The sequence below is a fragment of the Hetaerina americana genome, unplaced genomic scaffold, assembly GCF_022747635.1.
Source record: "Hetaerina americana unplaced genomic scaffold, ioHetAmer1.1.p SCAF_5, whole genome shotgun sequence".
NCBI lineage: Eukaryota > Metazoa > Arthropoda > Insecta > Odonata > Calopterygidae > Hetaerina > Hetaerina americana.
Window position 1 is genome coordinate 91571308 of NW_027287095.1, and position 14126 is coordinate 91585433.

Below are 14126 nucleotides of genomic sequence, written 5' to 3' on the forward strand. Positions count from 1 at the left end.
GTTTAATATTATGTGAAAAGTTATTAACTATCAAGAATAATGAATTATTTGGAATACCTGCCAGGCTCAGAAGTCTCAAAGGCTGGCATTCGTATCCAAAGTATTTCGTCAAATTGCGATTTGTGACTTTCACTAATATTTCATCGTGAACTTCACCAGCTGAAAACCTTTAAACGGTATTGATGGGACCAACGAGAAGACAAATTCCCGTAAATCCAGAGGAATATGCGGCAGAGAACAGATTGCGGTCGAATAGTTATCGTGAACACAAAGGGTTTTCGATTGAGCAAAGCTGGATTTGCGCAGTTAGAGATTCCTTGCCATGGAGCAGGTTTTTCAGCATAATAGACTACGATTCCCTGCAGCCTAGGAATTGGAATGTGAATCAACAGATTCCTCGAGTCTGTTCTCCAGTGTTCCAATTGCTGATATTCTCCTAAATCCTCAACCCCCGTTTCAAACGAATTTACGGGGCAATATACCTGTTCACAGTGGATACTCTAGAAAAGACTCACATCGTCGCATTATTCCCAGATGTCCCAACTACGTTCGTTTGAAACTCGGAATTGACAAATTTTGACGTCACAGCCTCGCGATTGTCGACAGTTCAGGTCCTTTCTTCGTAAATACGGACATTGACTCTGAAATGGAAAAGGATTCCAGTTCGAACGGTAAATTATTGCAAAGTTTAAAGAAGTATAAAGATAGCATTATTATCATCCTAAAACAATTTATACATGAATTTACAATTAATAAAAATACATGCGTAAAACACAAGTTAACATTTTTTTCTATTTTTGAATGAAAGAGCAACAGAATGTAATTCGCAAAAATAAATATATCCTTATATATCCATAAATGCAAATATGAAGTGAATTCCATTGGCAACGGTGGAATTCCAAAGAAACTGCGGGAGAAGCCGCAGTAACTGCAACAGTAACTTTTAACGGAGTCATCTGCTAATATGTATTTCAATGCAATAATTTCAGAGAGTAAAAATTATTTCCTTAACCGGCATTCGAACCCGGATCCCTCAATATCCGGTCGAGTGCTTAACCAAATGAACAAACTTCAGTTCCTTTAAAAGCCCCTAAAATTTCTGAGTTTAAGAGGACGCCTTGATAGCTTAACTGGCTAAAGCACTCGACCGGACATAGAGGGATCCGGGTTCGAATCCCGGTCAAGGCGAATGATTTTTACACTCCTTAATTATTGCATTGAACAACGGTGGAATTGGTGTCCTAGTGCATTCCAACGAAATCACTTCGAGCAGCATACCATCCGTTAAATGTCAGCGCATTGTGTTTTATGTGTGCTGGGATCTTCACGGGGCATACACTCGTATGAGTTTGAATCGTTGATTCTTTTCGTGACTGATATAATCCATTTCTCCTTCCATTCAGGGAACATCGATGCCCAGCAGCTTCGTCGCTCCTGCGCCGTCAGCAGACGAGCGTCCCTGCGTCATGGGGCGCCAGTCCGGGGGCAGTCTGCTCTGCGGCGCACTCCTTGTCGTCGGGGTCATCGGCTCCCCTCGGAAGCCCGCGGTCGAAGAGGGGACCGTTATCCTTCCCGTCGACCCTTGCGAACTGCTCTTGAACGGGTAAACGCGCGTATGTCAAATCTCATGCATGGTTTGTATCGGAGAGTTTCGGTAAAACAGGTTTCTTTCACATATTTCTATATTGCTCAAAATTCTTCAAAGTATATCCCTCGACGCGCTTTTGCCAGCGTCTTTCCCACGACTCGAAGGCTCCCTGCTAGGCGGATCCTGGATAAAGATACTCTTAAGGGTACACGTCCAAGCTTCTCTGACGGCACTTACGGTCCCATAATGTTGGTTTCCTTTGAGGGAGGGAGGATTTCACTTTAAGGAATAGGAAATAGTCTGCTGGCGCCAAGTTGGGCGGACTGTAAGGGGGTTGGGGAATCGTCACGATGACGTTGCAGGAGGTCTTCGCAAGCAGACACTCTCGACTCTGCTCTTTCGGTGGTCCGTCCAAAGACCTTCGGGAGGACGAGTTTAGCACGGATCTTTCGCATTGTCAAATTTTCAAGTGATATAATGGCGTGTGCACTGTCACCTTGCATCAATAGCCATACGATCTGCGATCATGCGCACACTTTACCGATGTTCTGAATTCAGTACTTCACGCAAACACGTCCGGAAAAAATTGTTAACGATACTTTTGATACACAAACCTTTATTCGCACACTCATTCGCTCAGGATAAACGCCCAACGGCGACGACACACCCTCAAGAGGTGTTTTATTTGAATGAAGGAAAGGGTTAGTATACATTTTGTGTGATGAAACAAATGTTTGGTGTGGAAGATGGAAGGATATCGATGTGTGTATGCAGTTTCTAGTATAGCAAACGGCGGGAACCAAAGGGTAATAGCGTTCGTGAGTTTTGCGCATTATTTTAATTCTTTTCACCCACAATGTGTTGTTGTGGTCTTAATGGCGAAGTTTCTCAAGTTTTTATGCATACAGGGTCTGTTCCGAAATTAAGTAGGATGATTTTTGCCACCAATGCAGATGGCTGGAGTGGGGTGGTTAGTGGTGGGAGACGAATTGGGAGATCATGGGAAAGCAGCGCGACCCACACCAGTAAACTGTGGCCAGTTGGAGTGTGCGGAATGCTGCTAGACTGGAACCCTGCTCTCGACGGTCACGTCACGAATTCACGATGCCACTTTCCATTGAACAATGATATGCGATAATATTATACATTAAGCATGGAAAATTGGTTACGGACACCATGACCATGGCTAAGGATGCTTATGGAGATGAAGGAATGTCCCAAGAGATGGTTTTCTGCTTGCGTACGATGTTCTGGGAGGGTACCGAGTAGGTTGACGATGAGGAATGCCATGGAAGTCCAAAAACAACACCGAGTGATGAAAACGTGCGAAAAGTGAGACACATGCCCAATTCTGATTGGCCCCCAACTTTCCGGATGTTAGCAGAAGTGTGCAATATTCAGAAAACCATGATGCATTGCATTCTTACAGTCTCTACATTCTTTCTGTAAAGACGCTGTAGTCATGAGTAAGGTGTGCCAAGATGTTCCCCTAGATGCTGTCGGAAGACTACTAGTGTGACAATCTTGCCTTGGACCTCTATGAAAGTGACCCGAGTTTTTCAGAATAGGTGGTTACTGGTGACGATACATGGGCCTTTGAGTACGACCTAAGTAATGCCCCTTTGTGTACCAATTTTGGCCACTGGATTATGTCAAAGAGGCCGTGACTAGGTCGTGAACGAGAGTCCTGTTGATGCCTTACAGGAAGTATACCACAACTGGCGGAGGCACAGGCATTGGTGTGTGTCGATACATAAGGGTGCTCTCATGAAGAATTTTAGTAATTTATCCTTTGATTTGCAATTAATGTTTCCCCCAATTTATTCTACTTATATTTGGGACAGTCCTTGTACGTATACACATAGAATAATACACACATACATACATATTATAAGAAATAAATGGTGAGTATACTTACACTGCAGAAAGATAGGCTATTTATAAGATACGATGTCCAGAATCTTAAATAGAGGGAGGACCAGGGATTGTAGGTAGGGGGAGGGGGAAGAAGTTCTTTCTGTTTATGTCGGACTTACAGGGTGCATTCGAAAAGTAATGCAATTGAATTCCCCGCGCCGTTCCTATTGGTCGGAATGGGATAAAACGACTTGGAATCGGTGGAAGGTCCCTGAGCTTTGCCGCGAAACCGGTCTCAGTGCTCTCCAAGCAGCGGAAGCGGCAGGATGTCAGTTATTGTAAACCTCTACGCGCCGACCGCGTCACGAAAAAATGGACTCGATGATCGAGCCACGTTACGCGATTACTAAGTTTTGTGCTTAACTGGAAAAAATCTCTTGACGAGACTAAAAAATTGGTTCGTGAGACTAACGGGGACTCTTCTCTGCCCGACTCACAAGTTTCGAGGTGGTTAAAGGCCTTTAAGGAGGGCAGAGAGAAGAGGTTTACGACGAACAACGCTCTGGGCTGCCTTCAATCAGCAGAACCTTCAACAACGTGGCTCGTGTTCGACAATTGTTGGACTCTCACCGTCTATTGTGCCCCAACGACGACGCCGTCGATGTTTCCCCAACGCACGACGAGTCCCTGGCCAAACACCAGGTGCCAACGCTGCTACACCCTCCCTATAGACCTGGTGTCGCCCCAGCAGACTTCTTTTTGCTCCCTCGGATTAATGCAGCTCTGAAAGGAACCCTTTTTTCATCCATAGAAGAAATCCAATCAGTAACTTAGTGGTCGGGGCTTTATCGTCTCCCTTGGGCAATACCCGCCCCCATGTAAGCGCGTGCTCGCTCCCATTTGGACCGCAAAGTCATTAAAAAACCCGGATTAACTGTTTAAGTCGAGTAAAGCACTCTCATAATGTTAACCGCGGTACAGGGTTTGTAAAGCGTTGGGAAGGACTGGGGGCGATTCACTCATTTGGGGAACACTGATTGCTTATACTGAGGAACAGTGGAGAGGGCACATTCTCACATTTTTAGAGAGTCGGTTGCTGTTGGTAGACCCACCTCAGACCTGCACATGCGTGTTGAGGGGAATGTTACTTTCACATGTCACTAGGAGTGCTTCTGGAGGTCATTTGGTTTGTAGTATACAAGCATGTGTGCATTAGTTTTCAGCCTACCCACGCAACTTTTTAAAGACGTTTTGAACGGTGAAATGAGGTACTGTGAAGATTGGGGAATATATTCTCCATTCGGATATTAACCGGTGATAACAGCGGTTAAGGCATACGGAGATAGAAGTATGTATACATGGAATCGATAAAAGTAACGGGAAAAATATTTTCCTGAAGTAACTGTACGTTGCAGCGCGCTCGCACCGCGCAGGTTCGGTGGTGGAGGTTGTGACCTTCAACCCCGATCCAAGCGCTAATCGCCTGCGAGCCTTCGTTCCGGCTGGATCGTGTTTTTGGTGGACCCATGTCGAGTGACACGGTACAAGCGTAAAATGCAGCGAAAGATTGAATATGCCGTAACATTTTGTGAGTGGACTGGGAAAATCGGGTGCGGAGATGTTGAGCATGATTCACCAAGTGTTCAAGGATGAAAGCATCTCAAAAGCTGCAGTTTTAAAGTGGCACAAGCTTTTCAGATATGGCCGAGAGAGTGTGGAGGACGAGCCCCGCGATGGACGGCCGCCGATGACAAGAATCGACGAGAACATGCAACGTGTGCGTGAAGTGCTGAATCCAGACCGCGAAAGATCTTAGCTAAACTCGTCCTCCCGGAGGTCTTGACGGACGATCAAAAGCAGGGTCTGCTCTTGCAAAGACCTTCTGCAACGGCATCGCCACGGTACCCCAGCCCCCTTAGGGCCTTCCCGACTTGGAACCGTCAGACTATTTTCTATACTCTATAAAAGTGAAATCCTCCCTCAAAGGACGCCGCTACGGAACCCTAAGTGCCGTCAAAGAAGCCTGCACGTGTACCCTTAAAGACCTTCCGCCTACCAAGGAGCCTTCAAGTAGTGCAAAAGCCGCAAGGTCAAAAGTGTGTTGACGCTCAAGGGAAGAAGTACTTTGAAGAATTTCCAGGCAATGTAGCAATGTCTAACGAAATAAATCTATTTTTCCCCGAAACCTTTCCAGGTAGTTTTTATACAAACCTTGCATTTCCCCTCAAGCGTGAAACATTAAACCCAAAGAAATTGAAGGGCGTGGGCGATACTGAAACGCCAGTACTTCAAAGGGCAACAAAATATCTAAGAATGTAACTAAAGTGATCGTTACCTCATTTGCTGTAACCAGAATTTCTTTGGCTATTCTCACCATTCTACCTGTAAATCTTAGATGAAGGGACACCGTTAAATTCCTTTTATCAAAAATTAAAGATGAGCGAACATTAACTTTGATATCTTGCCCGCTAACCACGGAAACGCAGGCGGTCTGCAGTACCACGGGAGGACATCGACCAGGAGAACCTGCGGATCCTCGCCATGGGCTGTCTGACGAGGGTCAAGAGGGGCGCCATCGCCAATTCAGGGTACAGCCCGGAACGGCCCAAAGCCAGGGACACCCGGGGCCTCTTCCTGAAATTCTCCAGGAACCACGGGGGCCTCATATATCCAGGTCAGTGTTCGAGGGCTATCAGTGAGGCAACGGCGAGTAACTAGCAATGACCTTCCTCCGTCACCAAAACCTCCACGAATGTCAAGACGTTTCGCTTTACAGTTTAGAGACATATAATGTTGGGTGAAAAGATTAAGAAGGTTCAAGGAAGATATTTTGTTTGTGAGTCCTTAAACGCCGAATGCCATTTGCATTACTCACAGCGTATCAGAAAATACTTAGTATGCGAGTAAAAATATCGGAATAATCTATTCAATTATATATTATAGCTTTATAAAAAAGTTTAAAAAAAACTGTTTCTTTTATAAATATAATTAGGTTGCTGAAAATCCTGAATGTTCAGCATAGAAATCTCATTTCTGAGTGGTTTCCAACACAACGACTCTGCGAACAATCGCGCCAGAAGTGATGGATACGACACGCTTCAAGCGAAGCTAGTTGAACTCGATTCCTCAACTGTGGTTGGCTGATTCTGACGATAGGCGTCGCCTCCTCCGAATCCTCATGAGCGTAGGCAAATGATTTCAACTTTTTATCACCGGAGGTTGACTAAACGCGTTGTTTTTTCTCTTATTAAAATAAAAATGCGATGAATTTCGGATATTGTCCTGCTTTCAGAATCTTCATAATACTTTGTTCTAAGGCATAGGTGACCATATTGGCACACCTTCAGATCCTAAGGTTGTACGTAGCGTCTTGAATCCATGGAGATATGACGAGCGGGAGAGGCAGGGGTGAGGTGTCACATTAACAGTCATCAGTTAAGGATTATTTGTTTTTTTCCATCGAGTTTTCACAAGGATGAGAAGATAAAATGATTAAAATCCAGGATAATAAACCCCAACTTCTCCGTCCAAGTTCCAAAAATAAATTCCGAGTCATTTCATTTTCATATGCGGTTATAAATAATGACTTCTTTAAAGTAATTTGACCACGCTATTGATTTCTGAAGGGTCATCACTCCGGGAATAATGAAGCCACCCGTCCCGTCCCAGAGTTCGGAACTACTTCTTCCGATTCCCAGGGACCGTTGCTCATCGGAGTGCATCACATTTTAACTGCTCGTAGTCAGTCTTCCTCATTCGTAATCCGTCTAACGTCACCTCTTTCCGACTGTTCTACCCTTCAGAAAAATAGCCAAGTCCATCGGGCCTTCCACATATATGTCAGTTTGTTCCATATCAAGACACTCTCCTCCGCCTGGTTGCTAGGTTCCAGAGGCTTTGCATCTGCGCCAGTATCCTCGTTACCATGCACGTGATAGTATCCTAGCGACGCACCACACCGCACAACTCACCATTCACGAAACTCCCTGAACTGAGACCGAAATGAACCAATCCCGCCAGCCCTCTCTCTCACAGCAGCAACGATTCGCAAACAGCTCTTACGAGGGTGGTCCCATAAGTACCCGGCCTGACCTAGAAATGGCGGTATTTGTTAAAAAATATTACTGAATTAGAAATGAAGCAATATGTAAATCATGCGTTTCAAGTTTGAAGACGCTACGTTGTTTCGTATTTGTTTAGCAGGCATCAATTGTGAACGTTTTCAGTGAATTTGTGAGAATTGGTCGTCGTTATGTGATACAATACTTTTGTTTGAAAGGTCTCAGCCCAACCAATATAAAAGATGAACTGGATTCTACTCTGGGTGAGTCTGCTCCTTCGTTTACAACAATAAAATATTGGGTATCAGGGTTTAAACAAGACCATACGAGCTGTCAAGACGATATTGGGCGACAAAATGAGGTGACGACTCCAAAAACGGTGAAGAAAATCCACAAAGTAATACTGGTTGATTGTTGACTGAAAGTGCACGAGCTAGCAGACATAGTAGGCATTTGAAAAAGTGCGGTACATCGCATATTTACTCGAATTTTGGACATGAGAAAGCTGTATGCAAGATGGATGCCACGTTTGGTCACACTCGAGCAAAACAAGTGTCGTGAAGATGTTTCAATTGAGTGTTTAGCAAAGTTTCACAGTAATAAAGCAGAATTTTTGCCCCGTTTCATAACCATGGATGAAACATGGGTCCATTAGTTCACACCAGAGACAAAAGAACAATCAAAACAATGGATTCAAAAGGGAGAGCCGGCTCCAAAGAAGGCGAAGATCGTGTCATCTTCAGGCAAGGTCATGGCGTCGGTTTTTTGGGATGCGCGTGGGATAATTTTCATTGAGTATCATGAAAAAGGAAAATCTATCAACGGCGAGTATTATGCGAACTTATTGCAATGTTTGAGCGAAGATATCAAGGAAAAGCAGCCGCATTTGGCTAAGAAGAAAGTGTTGTTTCGTCAAGACAATATATAGTACTAGCTCACAAATCCGTTATTGCAGTCGCCAAAATTCATGAATTAATGTTTTAATTGCTACCTCATGCACCCAATTCGCCAGATTTAGCCCCCTCGGATTATTTTCTGTTCGCAAACTTGAAAAAATGGCTCGGTGGTCAAAGATTTTCTAGCCGTGAAGAAGTGATGTCGGCAGTAAATGGCTATTTTGAGGAGCAAGACAGTTCTTATTACAAAAAGGGTATCGAACTTGTTGAACATCGCTGGGAAAAGTGTATAGAGCTGAAAGGAGATAATTTTTAAAAATAAATACATTTTTTCCAAAATTTTTGTGTTTTCTTTATTGGGTCGGGTACTTCTGGGACCACCCTCGTACTAGAGAACCTCTTCAAAACACCTTAATTGATCGCATTCAAGTCTTCCATCAACTGCTCCTCGCAATTCTGCCCTGTTTTCCTCCTCTTCCATTCTTTTCTTCGGTAGTTTCTTCAGTTACGGTCTTCAGTGAATTATCGTGCCTTATAAAAATGGGTCATGAATTTTCTTAGACCTATAGATGTGCTCAAGTTTCTCTATCCTCCTTTGAATAACGCTGTCGAATTATGAACTTTAACCTTCTCCCGCCCTTCCTAATATTTCCTCATCGGCCGTGAGTATCCGTTTAATTCCGTATGTACAACATATTTCCATCACTAATAATTTCCTCAAAACCTTTCAAGTGTCCAGGGAACTGTGGAATTAAGGTGGAATTAATCCTTTAACAACTCTGCTGGACGCCCATCCAATGTGCACAATAACTTGGCTTTGATTTAATGATTTACCAATCTGCATTTAGGTGGCAATCGGATCTAGAGGAGGACGAACATTTGGCTGGTTAGCAAAACCTTCCCCAGACTACTCTGAGGCATTATACTTAGCCAAAATATCGTAAACAGTTGATCTGGAATACCAGAAGAACCAAGCTATTTCGAAATATATCGCCTAGCGCGAACATTTTCGATAATATCGGCTCTTCGATTGCACTCCGCACTTGTACGTAGCATTTTGAGTTTATGACTGTTTACTAGATGCCTATAGATTTCAAGAACGCCAATGGTGACCTCCAGTGGAACTACGATATGGCGGGAAATTCAAATTGAAATTTGTCCGGATTTAAGCGCCGCCCCCTGTATACAAAACCCTTCCGCCCGCAGGTACCAAGTGGTGCGGCCCGGGAGATGTGGCCCGAAACTACTGGGATCTAGGGAAATTGGCGGATGAGGACCGATGCTGTCGGACGCACGACCACTGCCCGGAGAGTATCGCGCCAGGGAGATGCACGCACGGGATCTGCAACACCGCCCCTTTCACCAGGTAACCCCCATTCATTTGACATTCTGCCTCCGTCGCACAAAGTTGCAAAAGGCACCCTCTCTCTCCAAGCTAAATGAAATACACGTTTCAAGTCAGTAAAATACAAAGAATATTGTGACTAGCATTCTTTAGAGAAATATATTTTTGAACCTGCAGCCCAACAATCATCATGGTGACCACTTCATCAATTGCTTCAAACGCACTGTTTTTATAACATCAAAAACACTCTTTTCCTTCGCTCTTTTCCTCCGATGGTTTCCATCACATCACTCCTGAAAGGTTTTCCCATTCACTGAGGTCTCCTTCAAGTTAATGCGACTCGAAATATCGGAAATTAGTTTCTTTTCAGTACGGAAAAAACTTCCGAGTTCAACTCTTTCCCATATCTTGTGGGTACTTCTCATTGAGGGATCGTTTGCAAATTGGGCGCGAGTGCGTAATGGAAACGTTAATGAAGTCTGTCATTAACCCCTTTAGCGACAGTCTCTTTGTTTTCGCACATTCCGCCCGAGTTTTATAAGGCTAGTCTGACTTTTTGCAGACAACCTAACCCCTTCCTTGTGGACAGCGTTTAGAATGGTTGATCACGTTCTACCAGCAGAATCAACGGCGAAATAAACTCAATTGGGAATTGATCGGAACAGACTTTGTTATTAAGTTTAGGATCTCTTATCCAGCCGCCATCCGACTCCCACTTAGCGCAATGAGGAATCCAAGGCATTTATCCGTCATTTGCATAAAAGGGATGATCCACGCCTGATTCTACCGCGAGGGAAGACGTTAAGGACCTCACCGATTCTTTTGCGATCATTGGTAATATACTTCAGAGGTATGTTCATGAATGTATGCCGTTTATGTTCTCCAATGCCAATTCCCATGGCTATCAAGAAATGGATTATGCTTTGGACAGTGTTTTTTATTTGTTTGCACCACTGGTCCATAACTTGAATAACATTCTCTATACGAGATATCAAAGATACAAGAAATTTTTTCTGATATTTTCTGAGGTGACCACCCTCGTAAATGAAAAGAAACCGTCGATAACTGATGAGAATACAATTTCCTCTTTTCTAGATCACACTGTGAATGTGACGAACGTTTTCGGCAATGTCTGCAGACACTCAAGTCTCCCGCAGCTGACACGATAGGCGCTCTTTACTTCAACGTTGGAAACCCCTTATGTTTTGCCGAAGACGAAGAAGACAATGACTTTGTAGCGAACACAGGAAACGCTGACTTATTGGTGGATCGCCTGGGATTGGACTTTGAGGCAAACGAAATGTGGCCTACTGCCAGAGGAAATCTAGATACTACATTAGGCCAAATGCAACGTCCTGATTGTTCAAGGCAAGCATATAAATCAATAAATCTCCAGTGTGAGCCACATAATTCAAAACAAATTCTGTCATTCACTGGTCAATAATCCAATGAAAAAAGTTACTAATGAAATGCTATCTAATGATATAATATTTCTATTAAAGGACTCTCTCTGTACGTATTCAAAGTTTAAGATAACTGTTTAAGGCCAATTTAATTAATATAGAACACCAATCCACTTTTATACAGATCATATTACCACAAATATTTTCCGAAAAGTTCCTCACATTCTCTTCACCCAATTTGGCTATGTCTGACTAATTATACTCTTTATACCCATATTCAGGAGATCAAGTTGCCGTTACAAGTTCTATACCCAAAAGCATTTCACAGAGGCGGCGGCCGATGGCGAAAATGTGATACCCACTGCAGTGATAAGGCCGAGGATATATCAACACAAAGTGAGCTCACAAGACCTTAATTTGTTGATGGACAAGCGAAGTAGTCTCGAGGACCGTGATCATCAAGCTGCAGAAATCCTGTCCAAGTTTCTTCATCGCCTTCTACGATCAACTGGAATACTTCGACCAAGATTCTGAGCATGAAATCACATCATGGACTTTACTTTTTGTTTCAAAATAATAGGAACTCCAAAAACTAATATCAATTCCATTCCTAAGTTTTATTAGGAGTCGTTTAAACGTATGTATTTATCATGCAAAACTTGTCTTGCGGTACCACAGCTGAATGGAAATAAAAATGTCCCTGAGCAAGGCTATTGTTCTAATTAAATAGAAGAAAACCAACCAACAGGAAGAATTATATTGCTGGAACTACTAAATCCTCTCCTAGGTGCTCAGTTGTGCATCACCAAAGACTCTCCGAAGTATCATTTTCAGTCAGTAAAGGATGGCATTGTCAAAGAATTGAAAAAACCGATTAGCGAAATTACTTTCTTACCTTTTTAACCAGAGATTCACAGTGACTCATCGAGTTCCCATTTTATTAAAGATGCGTTCATATAGTTCCAGTGAATATATTAACCTACAAAGCTTCAGGAGACTTTGATGCCTATCCTCCTCTTCTACCTTTGGCTTCCAATTTTCAAAACTTCACAATTTTTAGAATCTTTTGGCAATGCTAACTTCTGACCCAAAATCTAGTGGTAATACAGGTGCCCATGCCATTGAGTCATCACTCGGAGGAAGAAAGAGACTGATTGCTTAACCATTTAGAAAGAATAATTGGGAACTTGTCAGAAAGGTAGCACCAAATAGTAATGGGGATTGAAATGCAGTTGTAAGCATAGGGGAGGAAGGGGGAGAGAGAGGGGAAGGTTCTTTGTGATGGTTAAGGAATTAAAAATGATCATGGAGAGATAATATTTGAGTTCTGTAGGAAATGGTGTTTTAATTACTAACACCTTGTTCACAAATCATCAAAGATATATAAGTAGAAGGAAAATGCCAGGAGAAACAGGCATGTATGTATCAGTTAGATTACATTATTGTTTATATAGATTTAGAAACAGCATCTTCCTATCAAACAGCTTTAAAGGTTCAAATGCAGGTAGTATTTTAGCTTTCATGAAATACGAAATAGTACCAAAACAAATAGTACCATATGCACCATAAAAGATAATACTGGAAATTATTATCAATATCAGAAATGATTCAAGGGAAATTAAATGAATTTTATAGAAGAGCCAATAATATGGTTAAAATATTAGGCTGGTCAGACTAAAAATAGAAAGGGATTTTGAAGTAGATAGGAATTTTCTTGATCCAAGAAAACTGGATGTTAAAATAGAAAGAGCGGTAAGGGAGATGAAGAGTACAATATAGCATTAAGATTTGGTATAATCCAAATAGAATTATTTAAGAGTATAAGGAAAAATAGAAGGATATGATTCTTTGAACTTAAATTATTATACAGTATAAGGCAATTTCGAAAAGTAATGGCCATATTTTTATATTTAAATATTGGTGTGTCATAACAAAGTTGTGGCATGCAGCACTATTTATTGATTGATTACAAAGCCAATGAAGTTATTTCTTTGATTCAGTAGCCATTTCCCATTCAGTGAGTGTAGATAACAATGTCTGCAAAAATCACTGCTCCTGCCAGTTGCAAAGTACATGCTGGGACATGATTTTTGTATGCAGAAGGATCATCAGCTGCCCGAATTCATCGGGAGTGGAGCCTAGTTTATGGAATTAAAGTAGCGACTGAAGGTAAGGTTGGACAACTGCGTCTAGACTTCAAAAATGGCTACTCAAATGTACTTGAGGAAGAGTGATGTGGCAGGCCCAGTATTTAAACCGATGAAATGGTTCAAGTGAACCAAGAACTACGATCAATGATTGATGACCTATCTACTTCATCCCTTCCTTCCCTTTCATCGCCTCCTCTTTTTTTCCACCTCATTGTGTCCAAGAATCATGTGCTTCTTATTCAACTGACAACGATAGCGGGAGACTTACCAAAATTGATTAAAAATCCTACCAGAGAGTGAGTGTTTTATTATAGTAAAACAGCTATTTAAATACAAATTAATACACAGTTTGTTCTTTTGAACAAATTAATTTCAAGACACATCATAAAAAGGCTTTTCCAATTCTAAAAAAGCATCTAATATGGTAGAGCATAGAATAATACATACTTGTATGTTTAAACACCTAGAAATACTTCTAAAATGTATTTATTTTACCATAGTAGAATCTATACCCAAAATATCACTGAAAACACAAGTCCTGGTTTAATTAATATACTCTATTAATCATTTAAACTTGAAAGTTTTTCATGTGGTATGCAAATTTTTTGAAGAGGTTGAGATACAAAAATGGGTTTTTACTCAGTAAATACATGTTTTAATTTATTGTTTAATCACTGTGAAAGTGCCATTTAAATAATTAAGAAAACATTCTTGCTCTTCTTACAAAATATTGAACTCAAAATAAAATATATAAATGCTATAATGGGTGCATAACCAAATAGAGATATTTTTGGTTTTATAATGCCATAGGCAATTGGAAACATGA

At 41.9% G+C, this 14126-nt stretch overlaps 1 protein-coding gene across 1 annotated transcript in view; it reads left to right on the plus strand.

Moving 5' to 3' along the window:
• Nucleotides 1-11849, plus strand: part of LOC139693917 (uncharacterized) — a 68239-nt gene extending 56390 nt beyond the window's left edge. The window contains exons 2-6 of the mRNA XM_071592251.1: nucleotides 1404-1603; nucleotides 5932-6119; nucleotides 9609-9768; nucleotides 10843-11115; nucleotides 11432-11849. Coding sequence (XP_071448352.1) covers nucleotides 1413-1603; nucleotides 5932-6119; nucleotides 9609-9768; nucleotides 10843-11115; nucleotides 11432-11684 — 1065 coding nt within the window. The 5' untranslated portion in view covers nucleotides 1404-1412 and the 3' untranslated portion in view covers nucleotides 11685-11849. The remainder of the gene's footprint in view (nucleotides 1-1403; nucleotides 1604-5931; nucleotides 6120-9608; nucleotides 9769-10842; nucleotides 11116-11431) is intronic.
• The last annotated feature ends 2277 nt before the right edge of the window (nucleotides 11850-14126 follow it).